We start from the raw sequence: 19,583 nt of genomic DNA on the forward strand, positions 1-19,583 counted from the left end.
GGATTGCTTCTTTTACGGTCTGTTATAGTCCAGACATGAGGAATCGCGACGGAGTGCCTCGACAGCTCGTGACGGGTACACGCTGCCTCCAACAAGGCGAATGCCTTCGTTCTGGTGCCCCGGCCACTGGGCGATGGTGGCGTTTGCGTGAGGGCTATCGTCTGCGGCCGTGGCACCGAGTCCGCCGCTTTTGGTAAAGCGCCTGACTCTATGAGTGTCACTTTTGCTCGTCTCAGTGCGAAGCTGGGACCCCAAAGCAATCGGACTGCAATCGTTAACGACTTTGTTCTGCTTTAGACCGGGGAGCGTCGCTTTACTGTACGCACCGGCATCCGAGAGAGCCCAGCGGACGCTGGGCGGCTACGTGGTCCACCGAGCCAGGTGCACCCGAAACCAGCAGAACGTGTTTCGCAACCTGACAAACACGCCGCACTGCGCCCCCAGCTTTGTTCTGGGAGCAGTTTGCACGCCGTGGTTACGAAGCCCTCTAACGCTGGTGTCGAGCTAGGTGTGGCGTCGGTCACATCGCTTGCACTGCCTCACCGTTCCAGTAGAGCGTGCTCCTTCGAGAAGTCTGCCAGCGGAGCGTACCCTCGAACACGCTTTGGAGTGATACGGCTGTGTTTGCCGCTGCCGCTGCGCTCATGACTCCGAATTATCTGTGCGCACGGCATGGAAAAGATGCAGATGACTGAGTGTCAGTAGGACGCGTAAATGTGTGTTGTGGCTTTTGGAACTGGGAGGAGTAGTGCGCACTGCTGAACGCTTCCCCGGATGGGGGCAGCAGTCGCGCAAGCATGTCTCCCTGATTAGTGCAAAGGATGCAGCAGTTCTTGGGAAAGTTGCGTACATCGCAAACACAAATGTAAGCGCAAGTTGCGTCGCCGTTGATGAGTGCAACCGCATCGGGCGCTGACCCGTCTCCTACTGACGTCGGCGAGGTTCCCGTTGGAGTTATAGATGGCCAGTGCGCAGTTCCCATGCTGGATTTGGCCTGCGAAATCCATGGGAATAACGACAAGCGCTTTACAACCGGTGTCAGCGTAGAATCGAATGCTGAACTGCTGGCTCTGTCCGCGCCTCGCGATTATTTTCCGAAATATTTGAAGGTGTACAGCCTCTGCATTGGACATGCAGCAATCAGGGCCCATGGATGCTGACGTGGATTAGGATTCGCGGTCATCGTTTCACAGCGGCTCCTTCAACACTTTGCTGCTGGAATTCGATACGCGGTACCGGAATCAAGATGATTACCGATATGGTCCAACAAGGGCGTCCCTGGAATCAACGATCCCGTTACTTAATGGATACGCGGTACCGGAATCAAGATGATTATCGATATGGTCCAACAAGGGCGTCCCTGAAAGCATCGATCCCGTTACTTAATGGATACGCACAAGCCTGTACGCTTCTCCTCAACGTATGAGTACCATGCTCGAATAAAGTATGCTTCAGGTTTTCGATTTCTCTCTCTGTGCGTGTGTGTGTGTGTCAAGGCAACTCGTGAGCGCACCTATTCCGTCCATTGGATTGCCGACGGGAAAGCGCCGCGACGTCGTCCCTGCACGACTTGCTTACGAGCGCCCGCCCGAAACTCACTACATGCTTCACGTCAATAACCGATTCCATTCGCAAGACAAATCATGCTTTCGTTCAAACCAACGATGAAACGTCATCCGATGCCAGCACCATCCCTCTTGCGGGATACGCTCCGCGACGCTCCCGACTCTTCTGCGTGCCCGGCAACGAGTTTCGCGCTCAAAGGGGCGTCATCGCCGCGGCCCCTTCCAGTGGAGCATGCGTCGCAACTTTACACGAAGGAGGCGTACACGGACCGGAATTTACCAAGTGGTTCCCCCAGCCTGCATATCCCTCCCGGTACTTGTCTGTTCATGGAGAGCACCGGGCCCCAAAAAGCATCCACCGAGCTGGACAGCGTGCGCTTGCGTACACAGCGGACAGCGAACTCGACGAGGTGATCGCCCAGAGCAAGCGCGTCCTCTTCGAACACGGCACCGGGCATGGAATCGGAGGCGGACCCTTAGGGAAGCCTACCTATAGCGCTCCATCGCATGTGCGGGGCGATGTGTCAGGCCTTGAGGCGCGGTACTCCAGCGCTCTTAGGCGCAAATGCAGTGTGTCGATGCGAAAACGTGGCCACAGCCAGTTGTCACCGATGCGAATGACGCTCTGTGGCGGTGTACAAACATAGATGAGCGCTGGAAGCGAAGCGTGGACTGCATCCACCGCCTGCGCATGACATGCGTGGACAACAGCCAGATGCATCGAACTCGAGACTTGAACGCTTATAGGAACGTCCGCCGATCTCCGGCAACCGAGGTCGACGGACCGGAGAGGCCGGTGTATCTAAAGCCGGCGCCTAGAGAGAAAGACGGCGAAAAAGCAGTCCCAACGCCAGTCGCGAACAGCTGGCGTTGATGACCCTGGGATGACACTCCTCCGTAGCTTTAGAGTACGCGCTCGTATTCGTGGACTTGTTTCATACTGCTCGGGCATGGATAAAGAGCGCCTAGCGATCTCATCGACTTCATCGATCCTGAATCAAAACGAAATGCACACGTTCGGCTGCTTCGATCAGCGAGAACGCGTCGTCGCATCACATGGTCGGGACATCGCTGCGGCAAAGACCTGCACACGAAAGCGGAACGCCCCAAAGACATCTTCAGAAGCGAATGTCTGTTTTTACGCAGTATGCAACGATCACATGGCGTAGTGCCAAGCTCCTGGACTTCGTTTCGTACGTGATGAGCGCGTACACCCCAGGAAATCCCGTTTTAACCGCTTGTTTATCTGAACCTATGACCCAGAGTTAGAGCGAGCAACATGACTGTGCGTGAAAGACTGCAAAAATTTCCCAGATAAAGTACCAGGTTCATGATTGGATTCATTGCCCGCGGGATGATGACACACCCAGATTTGCCCGAGATCCAATCTCATAGAAAGCGCACTCGCGAGGAACAGGCTCCAGCTACCACCGCCGCAGCACCGCAACATCCAGCACATGACCAGCGCAAGCGTGTCGCTCGCACAGAGCGTTCGAGCTCGGTTTCACATCCCGAGCTGGCCTACTCGCAAATATGACGCAAGCCGTTCGTCGTGATGTCGTCGGGTGCTCGAGTCCCTGGGCATCGTGAGTGCTCCAGCATCGTCCAGTATGAATGGCTCGGTCAGCGTGGTCATCGGCGACGAAGCGCTAGCGCTCCGCTCGACATCCGAGAGATGCACGAGTCGGGGCACCGGTCAGCGGATTCTCTCCGTCGAGCGTCGGGTTTCGGCATAGCCGTCTCAAGCCGTACTCGCCAATATAGACATCTGTAAAGTCAACATCACGCACATTCGTACCATCGCTGAACATTGAATCTGAAAGAACCGCATTCCTAAAAACGCTTCCACTGAGATCAGCATTCTCAAAGTTGACACGGTCAACGACTGCGTCCTCGAAATCGCATCTGCGGCATTTGAAGCCCGGTGCGTATGCCTTGCTCAGCTGCGTGGACCGGAAACGCGCCTCATCCGCGGTTGCGCCTTCGAGCAGAACCCCACTCAGATCATATCCACTAAAGTCTCTACCGCGTAAATCGCAAAACCTCCCGTCTAGGAACTTATCGCGTGCAGCATTCGCTTGGCCAATCGTCGACGACGTCAAGTTGCACCGGTTCGGGTCCGTCATATCGACCGGTGGTAGCTTGAAAGCTGGCGAAGGCGCGGCAAACAGTCCCATTGGATCCACGAAACAAAACAGCAGCGGGACCATATACAAACCGACTGCTAAGCTTTGTGTCAGATTCGATAGGCGTTGCCCGGGCGTGCCCCAGCTGGCTCGAGGTGCAACCGGTGACCCAAGCCGCAGACGACCTTCTCGGCACTGGTGTCGAACGCGTAGACGTTTCGCGTCGGACCCCGCAAAGGCACGCTCCCAAAGAAACCGCCCCGTGTTGGATATTGCTGATCGCGTACCTAGTTGCACGCCTGTGCCGATAAAAGCCACCGTCACATAGCGCTGACGCGGAGCAGGCGCCACGACACCCAAGTCATCCAGTGCTGGTGCAAACTTTGTCATCGTTTCCCAAAAGACTCTCTAGCGTACTTGAAACCTGACCTTGCAGGTTTCTTCCTAGTGTGTCGAGCCGAGTCTTGACCCGCGAACACGCTCGACAAGAGCACGCCCTTCCGAACGACAAGCGATCGCGCAGGCACGTACCATAAATCCCTTGCTGAACGGTACGCATCGCACGCCCGGCACGTCACCACGGGCGTATCTGGTGATGTGGTACGCGCTGGGTGTCGAGCATCGCGTCACACTTGAAACGCTTTCAATCTGTACATAGAAGCCATTTTATATACAGAGCGGACGACGCTGTGCACGCCGAGTCACCGGTGGCCGCCCTCTGACGCGCACGCTGTGCACGAGACGCCAGTCGGCTGCGTGCGCGCGTCGCTCACCAGCAGAACGGGTGGTATCGCGCGGCACGCAGAGGCGCGTGTTTCGTGCACGCTTTGAGTAATGCGTTGGCGTTTCTCTGCGGGCACCTGTGGAACGACACGTGTTCGCTCATGTTCTGTTTTCCCAGCTTATCGAGACCGCATATTGGCACGAATTTTGCGGATTTTGATGCTTCCAAGGTAACGCTCGCACACAGAAGACGCTCACATGGAGCTTCATCACGCACCGTCTATGCAGTTGCCGAGCGGCCGCTAGACAAAAAGCAGCGACGCCGCGAGATTATGCAGAGCGAGAAGTTTAATCGTCGAGGTTTCGCCTCTACGAAAGAAGAAGCACAAGGATTGATGGTTGGAGAGTTCTCATCGGAACTCTTGAAGGCGCTACGTGAAAGTGCGTACACCCTGGAACGGGACGGCTTGACGGTGCTCCTGGCCAAAGCGTATGGCTTTTGCTGGGGAGTCGAACGCGCGGTCGCGCTAGCGTTTGAGGCGCGTCGTCAGTTCGCCGACAAGCGGATCTGGATCACGAATGAGATCATCCACAATCCCAAGGTTAATACGAGACTCAAGGAGATGGGTATTTTCTTCGTTCCAGAACATGTGGATGAACGGGGCATGCGGCATAAGGATCTGAGCGGCATCGAGCCGTCGGACGTTGTGATTTTGCCGGCTTTCGGAGCGACGCTCGACGAAATGACGTATCTGGATCGGTTGGGATGCCAGATCGTGGACACAACCTGCCCTTGGGTGAGCAAGGTTTGGAATGCGCTCGATAAGCATCAGAGGGCGCGCTGCACCTCTATCATCCATGGGAAATGGAATCATGAGGAGACCATAGCAACTGCTTCATTCGCGGAAACGTATCTGATTGTCAAGGACCTTGAGGAGGCGGAATACGTTTGCAACTACATTCTTCACGGTGGCGATAAGGAAGCATTCCTGAACAGGTTTCAAAATGCGATGAGCGCCGGTTTCGATCCCGAACGAGACCTGAATGCAGTTGGCATTGCCAACCAAACCACGATGATGAAGAACGAGACCGCTGCTATCGGGAAGCTCTTTGAGAAAACCATGATGCGCAAGTTCGGTCCAACCGAGCTCTCGAAGCACTTTGTGGCGTTCAATACCATCTGCGATGCCACGCAGGAACGCCAAGATGCGATGCTAGAGCTGGTTGAGCAGGACCTCGACCTCATTCTTGTCGTCGGCGGTTTCAATAGCTCGAACACGAGTCACTTGGTCGAGATCGCCCATCAGCGCGGTATTCCTGTCTACCACGTGGACACCGCCGAGCGCATTGGACCCGGGAATCGCATTGAGTATCGCGATGTGCATGGACAAATCCAGCGCGCTGAGTACTGGTTGCCCAAGACCGGCAAGCACGGTGGCCACGTGCGCCTCGGTGTGACATCGGGTGCATCGACCCCCGATCGTTATGTCGAGGAATGTCTTGATCGCATCTTCCTCATCCACGCCCTCGCAAAGTCAGAGGTAGCCGTCTAAACTCACAACGCGGATGATGCTTTCATCTGTTCTGGTTCACGAAGTCGTCCTCCCGTTGGCGACCGCATGCATCCTCGAGTCATGGAATGATCGATTGGTACAGGATGTGCGGCAAGTCCAGTGGCGAGCGCATGACCCGTGCATCTGTGGTGTTGCGGGCACCCAGGAAACCGTGCAGTGCATGCGAACGTGTACCCATTGCAAGCACGTTCACGCGTCTTCATCACGATTCATGACATGTTATCAGCTGCAGTGAGATATCCTTTCTATCTCTCTCTCTCTCGCACTCTCACGCACGCTAGCATGTTTGCGGTAGCTTGCGGTGCCTGCATCGACGCATCGAATCAGAGCGGTGTGGTGTGTCTCTGCCCAAATTCCCCGTTTCCACCGCAGCGCTCAGAAAGAACACTTCGTATCGAGTCGAGCCTTGCGGCCGTTGCGCGCAACTGCGGAACCTCGTCGTTCATCGGACCGCCTAGATCGGTTTCCGCAGCACGGCACCAGCTGAGCACCGGCTGAAACCTGCTCACACCTTCATTATCTTTCCGTGTGAATAGGAACGCATGGAATCCGTCTCTGCCCGCTGCTCTGGATGAATACGGCGACGCGACAGTTCGACGCATTTAACCAGGTATCACGGAGTGCGCGATGATTCTTGACACCTACCAGAGCTTCCATCATTCCGTACCTGGCCTTCATGCTCCACCAATAACCATCACCCATAGTTCGTCTCGGGGATTCGGGTCCGCTCATACGATTCATGCACGCGATAGTTGTCGGCATTGAGCGACACTGGGACGGGCGATGATGCTCAAGCAATTTGGACGGAGGCTGGGCGCAGCGCTTGCAGGATCGAAACCTGTACCGCATTCTTCCAGGTGTTGCACGCTGTTCCAAAGTCGGGGCTGACGACTTGCTTCCGAACACTCATGCCCACAGTTTTCGAAGTGCGATGACCGGGAAGCCTCCGCGAAAGCGGAATCCACAATCTGAAGTGCGAGCGTTGTCTATAGCAGCAACGGCAACAGCAGCAGCAGGAGCTGCGGATGCGGGAAAGAACGCAGCGTCAAGCGTCAGTGCCGCTGACTTGCCGCCTTCCTGCAGACTCTACGAGGCAATCACAGGGATTGGAGGCGGAGCGCTAACTCCGGTCGGAACACGTGGTGAAGGCGCCGGTGGTGCACCGTCGTCGTCGTCGTCGTTGTCGCCGCTGTTCCTTCAGCCGTACCTCTTCGCACGACCGAGTCCGTGTCTCGAGCACGAGTTCGAGCGCATCGGGGCCGAGGCTCCACGCTGGTTGGCGGCACCACCTGTGGTGGACGATGAGCTGGAATGGGATATCCTCGGCGATCTCTTTCGGCCGCTGTATATCGACACGGAAGAGACACAACAATGGGAAACTGTTTTGAATCAAGCTGGCACGACGCGGTGCCTACCGGGTGCGCCCCAGGCTACCTGCGCTTCAACGATCTGTCAACATTATCTGAAAGCGCTTTCTCAGGAGATGTCTCGGGCAACGACGGAATACGCGACACTGGATGGCGGCGATGATGCGCAGACGCGTCTATCGCCGACGGACACATTGCATCTACGTCGCAATGCTTTTGCGACGCTGGTATACGCATCCCCGATCGTCTTCGAGCCAATGGATTATGTTGTGCTCCTGGAATGGGTTATGCAGGGGGTTTCGGAGACCGGCGCGACCCCGAATGCGTCCATCCCTGAATCGGTCGAGTTGGGACTTGTCACTCTTGAAATCGCCGTGCCCTGCATCCTTTATCGTTGGCTTCGGAGGCAGCCGTGCGTCTCGACCGCCGCGAGGGTCAGCTGTCGAGAGCGACTCCTACCGGATGGACTGGTAGAGCTCGCTCGCGTTGCATGCCGCTGTGCCCAGATCCGCGAACGTTTCCTGTTTCCAGACTGGGTCGCGTGGCTTCGTGAGCATCTGAGGCTCGCGCCCAGGGCCGGACTCGCTGGGCGCTGGCTCGAATTCGAGTTGATGCGCATGTACTGAACATGAGTGGAATGTTGAGCAAGCATAAACGCTTTAAAGCCGTTGAAGACACCGTTCATAGTGCGATGATATTCTGGTTACACTCGTCCGCGGTTCCATACAGTTCTCCGTGTAGGGGTCATTCGCTCGATGCTCAGCAGTTGGTGATGCGGTAGAGCCTCTTTGGTAAAAAGCAAGCGCCAGATGCGCCCGCGCTCAACCGCAAACCAACAGCACTTTCACTTCCCGTGTTCTGACATGGGAAGCGCCTACGGGGCTAGAGCATGGCCACGCATCAGGGATCCTATCGTGCGGAAGAGCAACTTGACGTCCTCAACTGGGCTCGTGCGCGTAACCTTCTTGTAAAGATACGAATCAAAGGTCACCTGTTGGACGTAGTCATCGCCGCAGAGTTCACAAAACGCCTCCCGAGCGGCATTGTTCGTGTAGAACACTTTCTGCAGGATATCAAGCACTGTATACGTTGGTCCATACTGGCGATCGTACGGCCGGAGGTAGCCATTGCGCAGGTCCTGCTCCGTGGGTATGCGGCTTCCGTTCAAGCTCGCGCGTACGATCGCTTCGCCACACATGCGTCCGCTCTTCGCAGCGAAGTAGATACCCTCGCCGGAGCACTTGGTTACGTAGCCGGCCGCGTCACCGACGAGGGCAACCCGGCCGACCACGCGACGCGGCCGCGGATGCTCCGGGATCGGATGCGCCTCTACTTTGATCACTTTGCCACCAGCGATCTTCGGTGCTGCTCGCTGGCGAATGCCTTCCTTGTAGCGTTTGATGTTGGGCTTGTCGATTACCGTTCCGGTCCCGACACCAACGTGGTCGTACTTTGGAAAAACCCAGGCATAAAAATCTGGTGACACATCATCTCCGACATACATTTCCGCGAGATCTTCATAGAACGCCATCTTGTCGTCGGGAATTTTGATTCGCTCCTGGAAAGCAATCGCATAGCTGTAGTCGCCAGCGTCGATTGCCTTGGCGACCCGAGAGTTGGCACCGTCTGCCCCGACGACCATGTCGACTTCGAGAGAGCTTGTGGTGGCCCTGCCCCCGTCGATCTTATCGTAGTCTGCGTACTTGATTCGGTACTTGCCGCGGGGATCGCGCGGATCCGGAAGCTCTACCTCCTGAACGAGCCCGTGCACACGAATCGCTCCAAGTTCATAAGCGCGCTCTCGCAGATAGCTATCCAGAATCTCGCGACGTGTCATACCGATGTACTCATGAGGTTTGAGCGTTCGACCAACCGGAATCTCACGTCCCGAGGGCGAAACCATGAGCATGCGCCGAACCTTCCGGTCAATGATGTCGGGCGGTAAGCCAAACTCATCCACCATACACAGCGGGATAGCACCCCCGCAGGGCTTACAGTTATCCATCTTTCGCTCTATGAGAAAAGTCTCAATCTCTGGGCACCTGGCGAGCGCCTCCGCCGCGCACGCCCCGGCGGGTCCACCACCTACAACAGCAACACGAAACTTTGCTTGAAGGAAGGGTACGCGGCGGATGCATGGGCGGTGAACACGACGGGGAGCAAGCGGGCGCGCGCTTGAAGCGCCCCAGAACTGGGCGGGCGCGCTCACAAAAGTGACAGACGGTTTCGAGGTTGCCATTTTACGCTTCTTCAAACGGAGCAGATGACTTGCGATGCGCAGAAACTTCTTGACTTGACCGTCAATTGGGCGTCGCACACGCTGGGCTCAAGGCCTGGCTGTTTGTGATCAAGTTCCTGCGGCCCAAGACACCGCACACACACACACACACACCTCAACAGAGCAGCACGCGTGTAGCAGCAACGACGCGTTCGTGCAGTCCGTAAATCCGATGCTTTCACGATCCGCTGGAATGCGGCGTGGTGCAGCGCGCTCGCGGGATCGCACCCCGAGATCCTTTCAGCTCGACGCCGGTGCGTCGGGCTATCTTCCATAATTGGACAAAACCTTCCTAAAAGATCAGGGATCCCCAACGGTGCGCGGTGAAGCACCGATCATACCACGCCCTATCTCCAAGGTCCATGGTCCATAATTCTTCTCGGATACATTGGTCACTTTGTACGTTCTATCGTGTGCCGCGTATCTGCATTCCTGCATCGGTGATCGCGCCTATAGCGCCGTTACGGTCATAGCAGAGAGACAGGACGACGTTGGCGTACCCCAGAGGACGTCGGCTCGAGATGGTAAACTGATACCCAGGCGCAGATGCCTCTCAGCCTTTTTTGACCGTCAGACTGCCATCAATTTCAGTTTATTCAGGCACGCTTCGAGACTGTGAGGCTGCACGAAGCAAGAGGATCGCGCTAGCCCCGAGGGTCTCGTCTCCAGCACCGCACATCATTTGATATTGATAGCGGCGTTGAAGACTCGGTTCACGAACTCCATGCATGTATTGCCTCTGGTGGTGCTCGCCAATGGAAGGAGTCCTCAAACTAGTGCCCTCAGTGCCATTTGCTGCTCTGTCAGCTCTCCGTGCTTTTCTATCGTCGAAATGCTCCGCTGCATTCTCCCCATCCCGATCTTTGAATGGTACATCCCAGCTCATCCCTCAGACTTTTTTGAAAATGAACGCAATTCTTCATGCCATTAGGTGAGGATCTTCCCTAATGGAGAAGGATTCGTTCAAGGAAGATGTAATGTGCCACAGTGTGTCACTGTGTGCTGGGCGATTCAGCGATTCGGCCAGTGGAGCGGTCGATAATTTCCATGATAGAAAACACTTCTTCAGTGGGGTACAACAACGGAACGTACTACGGAATGAAAAGCAGCTCTACCCAGATAGAATCGGCAAATGCTCGATCCCTGGGGAATATTGAAATACCATGTTGTTCAATAGAAGGACGTCTCAATACGTTAGGGAAACCCTTCAATAATTCGATAAAGTGGTTGGTGCTGTTGTATGCGCCTTTATTACGAGCGATAGCGAGGCCATCAAATGAATGCCCTGCAGCTAGAATAGATGATGATGTCCTCGTCTTCTTCGATTTCGATCGTACATACATTGGGCCTCCTTTCCGAGAATACCAATATATGCTCCCACCGTTTCATCCGAAGCAAGCCTCATCGACTGAGGAAACAAACCAAAGTGCCTGTGCTTCATACCGATCGCGACGTCCCAGGAAAGCTGTGGTAGCGATTTCCGTAGACGATGGCCGTGCGTGAAACTGGATTTTTTGCCTGTTTCCAAGCTTTTACAGGACCAGATGAACAAGATGTCGAGCAACTGAGACGCCTGTGGCAAATGATACCGACAATTTCTCTTTCCATACGGTGATCAACGGGTCGCATTCTTCCATTGTCCATAAGCAGTCTTCGAGAATATCGGTTGTTTGCCGCAGAGTGCATATGCTTCTTTGTTTCAGTGTTCCTCAACCATCGGAGTACTTTGGTATAACTGACTTGAAGGAGAAACACAGTACTCGTTGCACTGTTCAATAAAGAATATATCCCACCGGCAATTCGTCTACGATCTATACGGTACATTGCATCGTGATGTCGATCTCCTGCTACACACCCCAGCAGGTCTCCAGCAAATTGGGTTGGAAGACTAGACGAAGTGTACGCGGTGCTTTCATTGAGATTTTGCATGTTGCATCTGCGAGACAGGTATTCACTGGAGAGCGCAGTGCAACGAAACCTTGGGTTTCGCCGAAACTCCAGCGAAGACCGGGTACCATGTTTCGAGAGGACGCCTGGGAGTCCTGTGGTCGCGTGAGCAGGAACAGCTCGCCGGTCTGCTGTTGCTTTCGCAAACGTTTGGAAAACGGAATCGCGGGTGATCGGAAAGCCATGATTTTGGGCGAAGCAGGTTTTACGAGTTCAGTGCGTCCAGTAATCCAGCCACGGCGGTTGTGAGGACCTGCCGCAACCCGCTCTGTTGTGGCAGCTATGACATAGACTTGGTGCCCACACTGTTCAGCAGCGTCTGGTGCATGATCCTGGCCAAAGCTCGCACGTGTCAGCGTTTCCGCCGAGGGCCATAGACGCTCGTGTCGCCAGCGTTTTCAGAGACAGTGTTCCGAGCGTTCGCGTGGCCTTACCTCGCAACCGAAAGGAAGCGTTTGTCTCCTAGAGTTCGGAATGCTGTTGTCTAAGGTGCGGCGTTTCAGAGTCAGAACACGGACGCGACGCCGCGGATGTTTCGCTGTCCACTCGGCCGGCTAGGGCGTTCGACGACGGCTCGGTTGCACGCTTGTTCTGAAGCTCTCTGTTTTTCAGCTGCGAGCTTCTTGGAGTTAGGTATCGCCTGCGAGAAGTGGTGCTTGCCTGAGGGTTCTTGGATCAGATAGATCGGGGGACGCATGCCGGTGCACTCGATGCAGACGGTGGTATTGAGGCGTTGAGCGCGAGAACGCCCATTTTCCCTTTAAAGAAGAGATGCTAACGTCGCTCCCATTTGCTGTTCCGAGCAGCTCGTGATCACCGTTTTCGAAAAAATGGAATCGAAGCTTGCAGGAGTGTCCTCAACATCGCTTGCGGATGCGGGCGGCAACAGGGAATCCGACGTAGAATGCGCTCCTGTGCCTCGTGAGACGGGAGCGGGTTCATCCCGCTCGATTTGAAGGGGCTCGTCGTACAGTACCGCTTGGATAGCCTTGATGAGCGGTAGCTCTGGCTCCGGATGCGTCTGGCAGAGCATCTCGATATCACGTAGTTTTTCAAAATAGTAGGTTCGTTCTCTCTCGAGATTATCGATGGCAAGCTGCATTTCAGTAATTTTCTGAATCAGCTTGGACTCCTGTTCCCGCGCCAGGCCGTCTGCAGCATTAACGGCCGGCGGCTCCGTCTTGGTGCCTGGCGATGCAGTGCGCGGCTGAGCCGGGCTCGAGCAAGTCGTGGATTCCTGTGCGGGCGTGCCGCCACGGGGATGCGTCGTAGCGGAAGCCGCTCGATAGGCCTCCTCCCGCTGCGCCCGAATGTTGCTGTTAACCGCACCCGTGCATCGAAGCGTTCGCGCAGCGGGCGCATGAAGGCCAGCGGCAGTTTTTGGGCCCGATACAGGACGTCGCTTCATCGCAGCACCTACGGTTTCCCTGCTGACACCGGGCTTTTGTTCGTTGTACTTGCGGACAGCGGCTTCGCGTCGCTCCACGGCGTTGTAAGGCTGGCCGGCGTAGAAGCGATCGAACACTGCTTTGACCCACTGGAGAAACTCCAGGTTATCCTGCGCTCTTGCCTTAATGAGTCGCTCGACTTCGATGTGTTTTTCGATACCAACTTTATCCAAAACCGCTTGAAGCACCTTATAGTTCTGTACGTACTCGTACTCATGCCGAGCGCTAAAGTTCACTTTATGCAGCGGTACCTTCCCGGGGAAGAGAGCGTCAAAAACCTGACAGTGCGCTGCACCATCTGCGACTTGTTCAACTTTCGTGTAACTCAGTTTGAGAAAGTCGTTCAGCCACGATAAGAGTTCCCCCCGAGAAACAAAAAAAGCCCCAGACATGATGCCCACTGCCTCTGCCATGTTCGTTCAGTCGCTTGAAAAGCCGAAACCTCACGTTGATCTTGCCAAACAATCAGATGCGCTTCCGCTGGGACTGACAGAGATTTGACGCAACTGCACCGCAATGACGCTACGAGAGCACCAGCGACAGCAGCAACAGTGTTCCACAACGATACGATTATATAGCGTAATCCGCTATGTTTGCGTGATGATTGCGTCCTGGTAGCGGGCGCTTCTAGCGATAGCGTTGCGCGAATCCAGTTTGAAAATTAAGATCCAAGATGCCGCGCCAGCTCGATAACTTCATTCCCGTGCGCGATCGATGATGCGATGGTAACGGCTGGTTAAACCGGTCGTCAGTGCACCTTGGTACTAACTCTGGGGACGAGTCTTGTCCAGAACTGCGATGCCACGTCGGTGTCGCCACACAACTGCGAAGGACAGGCGGGCAGGTGAGAAATGCTGCTGTCGGTGTGGTGCGCTCTGTGAACCTGGGAGCGCGGCAGAAACGGTATCCGTTCGGGACGCACCGTGGCAGCATGTCGACGCCAGCGCGGCTGCTGTGTGGACGAGCGCAGTGTACGACGCTGTGTCGCGCCGGTTTCACGACGACGACGACAGCGACAACGAACTATCGAGCCCCCTGCTGGCGCTCATGCAACTCGGCTCGGACATGGACTCGGACTTTGAGGCCGACGGTCTACCCAGCGGAGCGTGGGCGCTCACGCCGCTCGACTTGGACGCGGACTCGGACTCGGACTCGGACTCGCTGCAAGAAAAGACGCGCTCAACTCACACGGGTGAGTCTCGCACTGTAACGGCGGAGCGTGGAGCACCTTTGGATAAGAGTGGTCGCTCAGAAACCAGCCCAAGCGAGTCATTGTCTGAGGACTGGCACCGGAAGGAGTTTGACACTGAAAATCTGCAGAGTCTCGCGGAAACAAGCTGGTATCGTAAAACTGGCAACGGCTTACACGCGAAACTGAGCTGGTTGGAGCGGGAGGCGGAATTCAACCAGTTGCTGATCGGTCACGGACGCCGAAAGCGGCGGCAAAGACGGAAAAGTGCAGTCAAAGAGAAACGTTTCCTAGAAACAAAAATGAAGCTGGAGGCCACCATGGATGAGGCGATCCGTACGATGATGCGTTTCTGTGAGGATACCGGACCAAATGCGGTGGACTACGTAGACATGCCAGCCATATGTAGCACGGGCCGCGAATTCCTTCACCGGCTGGCGCAGGCTTGCCGAACGCGCGTCGTATCGAAGCCTAATGCACATGTAGTAGCGGTCGCTCGAACGCGCAATACTCGATGGTGCGGGCTTGAAGAGGCGCAACGGCTGGCCTCGGAATGTTCCGAGAAGGCGCTGCTCAAGCAAAGCGGCCTCTATAGGACACGTCGTGAAACGCGTACGAACGACGCCTCGCGGTCGAACGCTTCGGCGACGTCGGCAAAGCGCTCCCCTGAGGACACGGAGAAGCAACAGAAACAGTTCACCAAGGGTACGGTTCACACCGAGCGGGGACGTGCCCAGCTGCAGCAGACCGCGCTTGCCGTTCAGCCAGTTGCAGCCGAGAATCGCGGCCACGAATTGATGCGGCGGCTCGGGTGGCAACCTGGGCAGGCACTTGGTGCACAAACCGGTGGCGAGCGAGCACTTTTGGAACCGCTCAAAGCGACGTTGCGGCCACCTCGCCGGGGTCTTGGCGCTGCACACGCAACTGCGTCTAGTGGAACACCTCCGAAATAGCAGGAGCAGGCTGACGAACCATGTGAAACGAACGCGCAAAGCGTTCAGCTTTGGAAGAATGCGGAGTGATGCATCCGTGTCTGCTGTCACCGCCTCGTCTGGAGATGGAGGATGCACTTTAGTATCGAGAATGATGCCGTGCACGCGACCTCGGGTGACACTCGCGAACGCCGTTCAAAAGTCGAAAGCAGTCGCCAGCGGTTTACAGTAGTGGCGGCGAACGCGCCCAAGACAAAACTTCTCCAACTGACGTGCAGACGCCTCCCAGCCTTTTTGGACCGGCCGCCTACTAAGGGTTTCAACTTTTTCTCATATAATTCCACCTTGAGAGGTTCTTCCGCGAAATTCTCTCTGGTCAACTCTGGAGGTCTTCTTTCTATCACCGCGCACCTCCTTACATTGATAGCGGCGTTAAAGTCTTGGTTCACAAACTTCATACGTTTCTTGCTATTGATTGTACTTCCGGATGCACCTAGTCCAGAAACTTTCGCTTTCCTTCCCATGTGCTCTTCTGTTAGCGCTCCGTACTTTTGTATATCTTCAGGGCTCCTCGGGCACTTTTCCATCTCCACCCTCTGAAGTGTACATCCCAACTCATCGTGTATAGGCGATTTCCGGAACTCATCGATCGGTATCGTAACGAAACGCCTGCGCACTCCTTGTATGTTCTTGTTGACGGCGCTGGTTGACACGCTTTCTGGGTCATCCAGTGCCCTGATCCATACGCTACTAAAAGCCTCTTACTCTTATCTTCCTTTCAGGCGCTCAACTGATTGAAGAAATCCGCGGTCGCCCGCTGCTTCCCACAGTATAGATTAACGCGCAGACGAGCCCACCGGGGCTTGGCGTACTCTTTCCACGGCGCTTCCCAGTCAGCAACACGGACTTTCGTGAATTTCAGAAAAGTTCGAAAGTCCGCTCCTCGGCTCGTCACCTCGCTCATAGCTTCCAGGTGCTCGTTCGCTCCTGCATTCCATGTCTCAACTTTCTTCCTTGCATTCATTATGCCCGATTCTCGACAGTATCTTGCTCTCGAGAGCTTGAAAAGACGCATGTCTTTCTGACGCAAGTCACCGTCACTGCCATCTTCTGCACGCTTCGGTGCTGCGACGGCTATATTCATCGTGTTTCCGGGGTCCACGCCAACGACAAAGTCACTCTCATGCACGTTCTGTGTGGCAGGATCCGCCTCCTTCTCATCTTCATGCTTCGTCACGGGCGAAGCCGAAGGCACGATAGGACGATCCGCCTTCAACCGCCGACAGTGTGCACACATGGACACTCCATCGGTTTCGATCGTGCCCGTGAATACCCTCTGCTTGCTCACTTTGCGACGTTTGAAATAGAAGATATTCTTCCAGTACGTCTCCCGGCTTTCACCGGTGAACTCCGTCTTCCTTCCATCGAACTGCGGACAGGTCTCCTCCATGACGCCGTAGAGGACTCTGGAGTCGATAATCACATAGTGCGACTTGATGCTGCACAGCGGAGCGACGTAGAAGCGCTTACCCAGAAGCGCGGCCTTCTGTCGCTCCGGCTCTTCATTTGCTTTCTGACTCGGCTCCATCTCCGCCTTGCGCTCGAGTTTTCGGTTCAGGAATCCGAAATAGCGCACAATGGGGCGATAACATCTTTCTTCATCTCTTTTCATATCTGGTACCTTTTCCGCTCGATTCGCCAGCGCCAAGACTGCACGGTGCTCTTGAATAGCCGCGCGGATTACAGAAGCTTCATTCAGGCACCGGCGTGACGTCTTCTTGTCGACAAATTCGATCTCCTGTACGTTCTGGCGATCGTTCGTGATGCCGTCGATGATGGCCCACATCGCGCGGCGAGAGAGGCCGGGGGGTCCAGCGCAAACATGGCGCGTATCATGAAGCGTTCGAGGTTCACGATCATATCGTTCTTCAGGTGCGTGAGGTGCTTGACTGCCCCGCTGGTGTAAACACGCAAGTCACCCCTGTATCGAGTAACGTTGAAGCGGTATGCAGCATCATTTTTCATGCCGGGCATCCACTCGCTCATTTCGCCGCGACGTTTCCCCTATAGCAAGCATGAGGTGACGAGTAAAGGTCTTGTAGAAGGCACGTTCCGAAACCTCAGCTGTTTCCAAGTGCGTCACGTCGCGATACATCTCCCTCGTCATATGCATCGGTCCTCAAGAAGCCTTGCAAACACTCCCGGAGTTCGACTCGGCACGGTTTCTGATGGCATCTCGCAACTTTTCCCCGTGCGGAGCAGTAGTATGCTTAAGAAGACAGGCTCTCACCACCATCTCGTCGTATCGCCGTCTTTCTTGCAGCCTTTATTGTCGGACCTCCCGCTTTTGCTCCTTCGTCCTCTCCTGTTCTTCTGAACTCGGCACCGTTTTTTGTTTTTTCTCTGCCGGCTGTCGACGCTGTGCCCCCAGGATCCTCCATTTCCTTTTCCATGACTTTCCTTTTTTACATATTTGGAAATGAGACTTCTTTGACCGCTTCTGCTACAAACCGCGAAAAATCACTTGAAAACAGTTACTTGAGGGTTAGTACACAACTGAGGTGAAGGACTGTACTCTGCTACGACTGCAACGCAAATACGACCTGTACGGTAGAGCAACAAGAAAACGATTAGGAAAGATCGCGTTTCCCTTCAACGGCGAGATGCGCGTCCCGTCTCATGCCCGCCAGGTATCCCGGGTGCGCCTAGAGTGCGCGCCGCGTGCGCCACCGCAAGCGTTACAAATCGAAACACGCGCCGCAGCGCCAACGAACGCGCCATGCTTCATGCTTAGCGTTTTCGGGGGCTCACGTACTAGACGCCGCACAGTGTGATACCCGAGGCGCTCCGCTGCTGGTGGCGACTGTTTTTGGACAATAAACCGCACCGGGTCATGGATGCTGAACCGCAGCTCACCGCTGGGTCAGCAGAAACAGCATCAGCCTGCACTGCGTGCAACTCGTATGAAGCACAAATAAGAGAGAAGCGGCTTCGGAATCAGCGCCTTCTCGAGTCGCTCGGGATCGCGCAAAGTCGCGCTGTACTCCTCGGCAAGGCTGCGGGGAAGCGCAGCGAATCACTGACCATTGGTGAGGACGCTGATCGCCCACAGAAACGAGGGCGGCGCGCTCGAAGCATCGCCGCCAACGCTGTGGCGCTACAGCTTTCCGTTCAGACGCGCAGTCTGCGCAGACGCTGCTCGCAAACGGAAACGAACGCCGCGGTGGATCCACTCACAACAGTCTCAGTGAATGCTTCGTCCGAGCGCGATGCCGATTCGAATCTGCTTCATGGTTTCCTCTCCATGCGGGCAAGCGAGAAATCGCCTCCATCTCTAGGAAGGTATGCATTTTGGGAGCCAATATATGACCCTAGAAATGATGACGCGAGCTCCATAGCGGAAACCGAAAACCACTCCGCTGTGAAGGATCACTCGGGTCGACTGTTCGTTTTATCGAAGAAGCGAGTCGTCTCTGTGCGGCCCAATGAAGCTGGCAAGACGGCGCCGAAACAGACTCCTGCCGATCTGCGTGCTGAAAAGCGCCGCGCGTTCGAAAGTCGCTTCTGCGCGGATCTACCCCGCGAGCCGGCACCGTACGCCCTGCGTCGACTGCTGAACCATCATAGCATTGCTGCCTTCTGTTGCGGTACCGTCGCCGTGCCGTTCACACTTCGCTCCATTGGTGTTACCGTTCGGAGCTTAGGTCAGCTCGTGATTCGTCCGGATGATCCATTGGTGGAGCGAAAGTGGTTCTCGTCGCGCCTGGCTATGTACGCACATCCGTTTCCAACAGGTTATCATGCGACGAAAACGCACTGGAACCGGCTCTGGCATATGCACATCGAATCCGACCCGAATGGAGGCGGTCCCTTTTTCATCGTCAAAAGTGATGACGGTCGCGAGACCTACCGACGCCATACGCCATCGCATGCCTGGATGGACGCATGCCTCCATAGTCATGCGCCTGGGACGCGAATCAGCGGACCCTTGTTTTTCGGATTCAGTGACCCGTGGCTGCAAACCGTAATCCAAACTCAATTAGTAGCTGATGCAGAGAAATCCGGGATGTTTCGGGATTCATCGACCGCTTCTGAATGCATACTCGGCATGAAACGCTGATGATCAATACCGAGAACCTGGGCATTGCTTCTGCACCCGATTCAGAATACTATAGATCGGATCGATGTATCTGGCTCGGGTGTGCACGCTAAAGGTTGGGACTCGTCCTAATGCCATGGACACAAGGCGTTGCGAACTCTTTCTGCGACATCGAGCTCTTGCTCTACGCTCTCTCCGGCTCTAAAAAACGCCAGTTGCTGCTCCTTATCCAGCTCCGTTGTCACCTATCGGTGCGTGTTGATAGCAACGCCCAAGTCCCGAACTCGCTGTGTACGAATGTTGTCGATGCATTTGATGTAGAGTCGGCAGTTACG

The 19,583-nt window shown here is 55.5% G+C and overlaps 7 protein-coding genes and 1 non-coding gene across 8 annotated transcripts, besides 2 other annotated features; 5 read left to right on the plus strand and 3 right to left on the minus strand.

Moving 5' to 3' along the window:
- The first annotated feature begins 195 nt into the window (after positions 1-195).
- CYME_CMJ150T lies at positions 196-1,445 on the plus strand. Its single transcript, XR_002461354.1, has one exon. It is a non-coding gene; the product is annotated as a hypothetical transcript (transcript).
- Positions 1,446-3,214: 1,769 nt separating this feature from the next.
- CYME_CMJ151C (similar to thylakoid lumenal 17.4 kD protein, chloroplast precursor) lies at positions 3,215-4,081 on the minus strand (the record flags this gene model as incomplete). Its single annotated transcript, XM_005534828.1, has 1 exon — positions 3,215-4,081. One exon carries the CDS (start codon positions 4,079-4,081, stop codon positions 3,215-3,217), a length of 867 nt encoding a protein of 288 aa, XP_005534885.1.
- Positions 4,082-4,575: 494 nt separating this feature from the next.
- CYME_CMJ152C (4-hydroxy-3-methylbut-2-enyl diphosphate reductase) lies at positions 4,576-5,967 on the plus strand (the record flags this gene model as incomplete). The annotated part of the gene is made up of 1 exon (XM_005534829.1): positions 4,576-5,967. The coding sequence occupies one exon, from the start codon at positions 4,576-4,578 to the stop codon at positions 5,965-5,967; it is 1,392 nt and encodes a 463-aa protein (XP_005534886.1).
- Positions 5,968-6,919: 952 nt separating this feature from the next.
- On the plus strand, positions 6,920-7,981 carry CYME_CMJ153C (hypothetical protein; the record flags this gene model as incomplete). Its single annotated transcript, XM_005534830.1, has 1 exon — positions 6,920-7,981. One exon carries the CDS (start codon positions 6,920-6,922, stop codon positions 7,979-7,981), a length of 1,062 nt encoding a protein of 353 aa, XP_005534887.1.
- A 248-nt stretch (positions 7,982-8,229) lies between these two features.
- On the minus strand, positions 8,230-9,594 carry CYME_CMJ154C (geranylgeranyl hydrogenase; the record flags this gene model as incomplete). The annotated part of the gene is made up of 1 exon (XM_005534831.1): positions 8,230-9,594. One exon carries the CDS (start codon positions 9,592-9,594, stop codon positions 8,230-8,232), a length of 1,365 nt encoding a protein of 454 aa, XP_005534888.1.
- Positions 9,595-11,514: 1,920 nt separating this feature from the next.
- Positions 11,515-13,262: a sequence feature (possible transcribed region).
- On the minus strand, positions 12,341-13,441 carry CYME_CMJ156C (similar to microtubule-associated protein, RP/EB family; the record flags this gene model as incomplete). Its single annotated transcript, XM_005534832.1, has 1 exon — positions 12,341-13,441. One exon carries the CDS (start codon positions 13,439-13,441, stop codon positions 12,341-12,343), a length of 1,101 nt encoding a protein of 366 aa, XP_005534889.1.
- A 385-nt stretch (positions 13,442-13,826) lies between these two features.
- On the plus strand, positions 13,827-15,170 carry CYME_CMJ157C (hypothetical protein; the record flags this gene model as incomplete). Its single annotated transcript, XM_005534833.1, has 1 exon — positions 13,827-15,170. One exon carries the CDS (start codon positions 13,827-13,829, stop codon positions 15,168-15,170), a length of 1,344 nt encoding a protein of 447 aa, XP_005534890.1.
- A 197-nt stretch (positions 15,171-15,367) lies between these two features.
- Positions 15,368-18,288: a sequence feature (repetitive element).
- CYME_CMJ159C (hypothetical protein) lies at positions 18,043-19,269 on the plus strand (the record flags this gene model as incomplete). The annotated part of the gene is made up of 1 exon (XM_005534834.1): positions 18,043-19,269. One exon carries the CDS (start codon positions 18,043-18,045, stop codon positions 19,267-19,269), a length of 1,227 nt encoding a protein of 408 aa, XP_005534891.1.
- Between the last annotated feature and the right edge of the window lie 314 nt (positions 19,270-19,583).

Source organism: Cyanidioschyzon merolae, chromosome 10 (assembly GCF_000091205.1).
Source record: "Cyanidioschyzon merolae strain 10D DNA, chromosome 10, complete genome".
Taxonomy (NCBI): Eukaryota; Rhodophyta; class Bangiophyceae; order Cyanidiales; family Cyanidiaceae; genus Cyanidioschyzon; species Cyanidioschyzon merolae.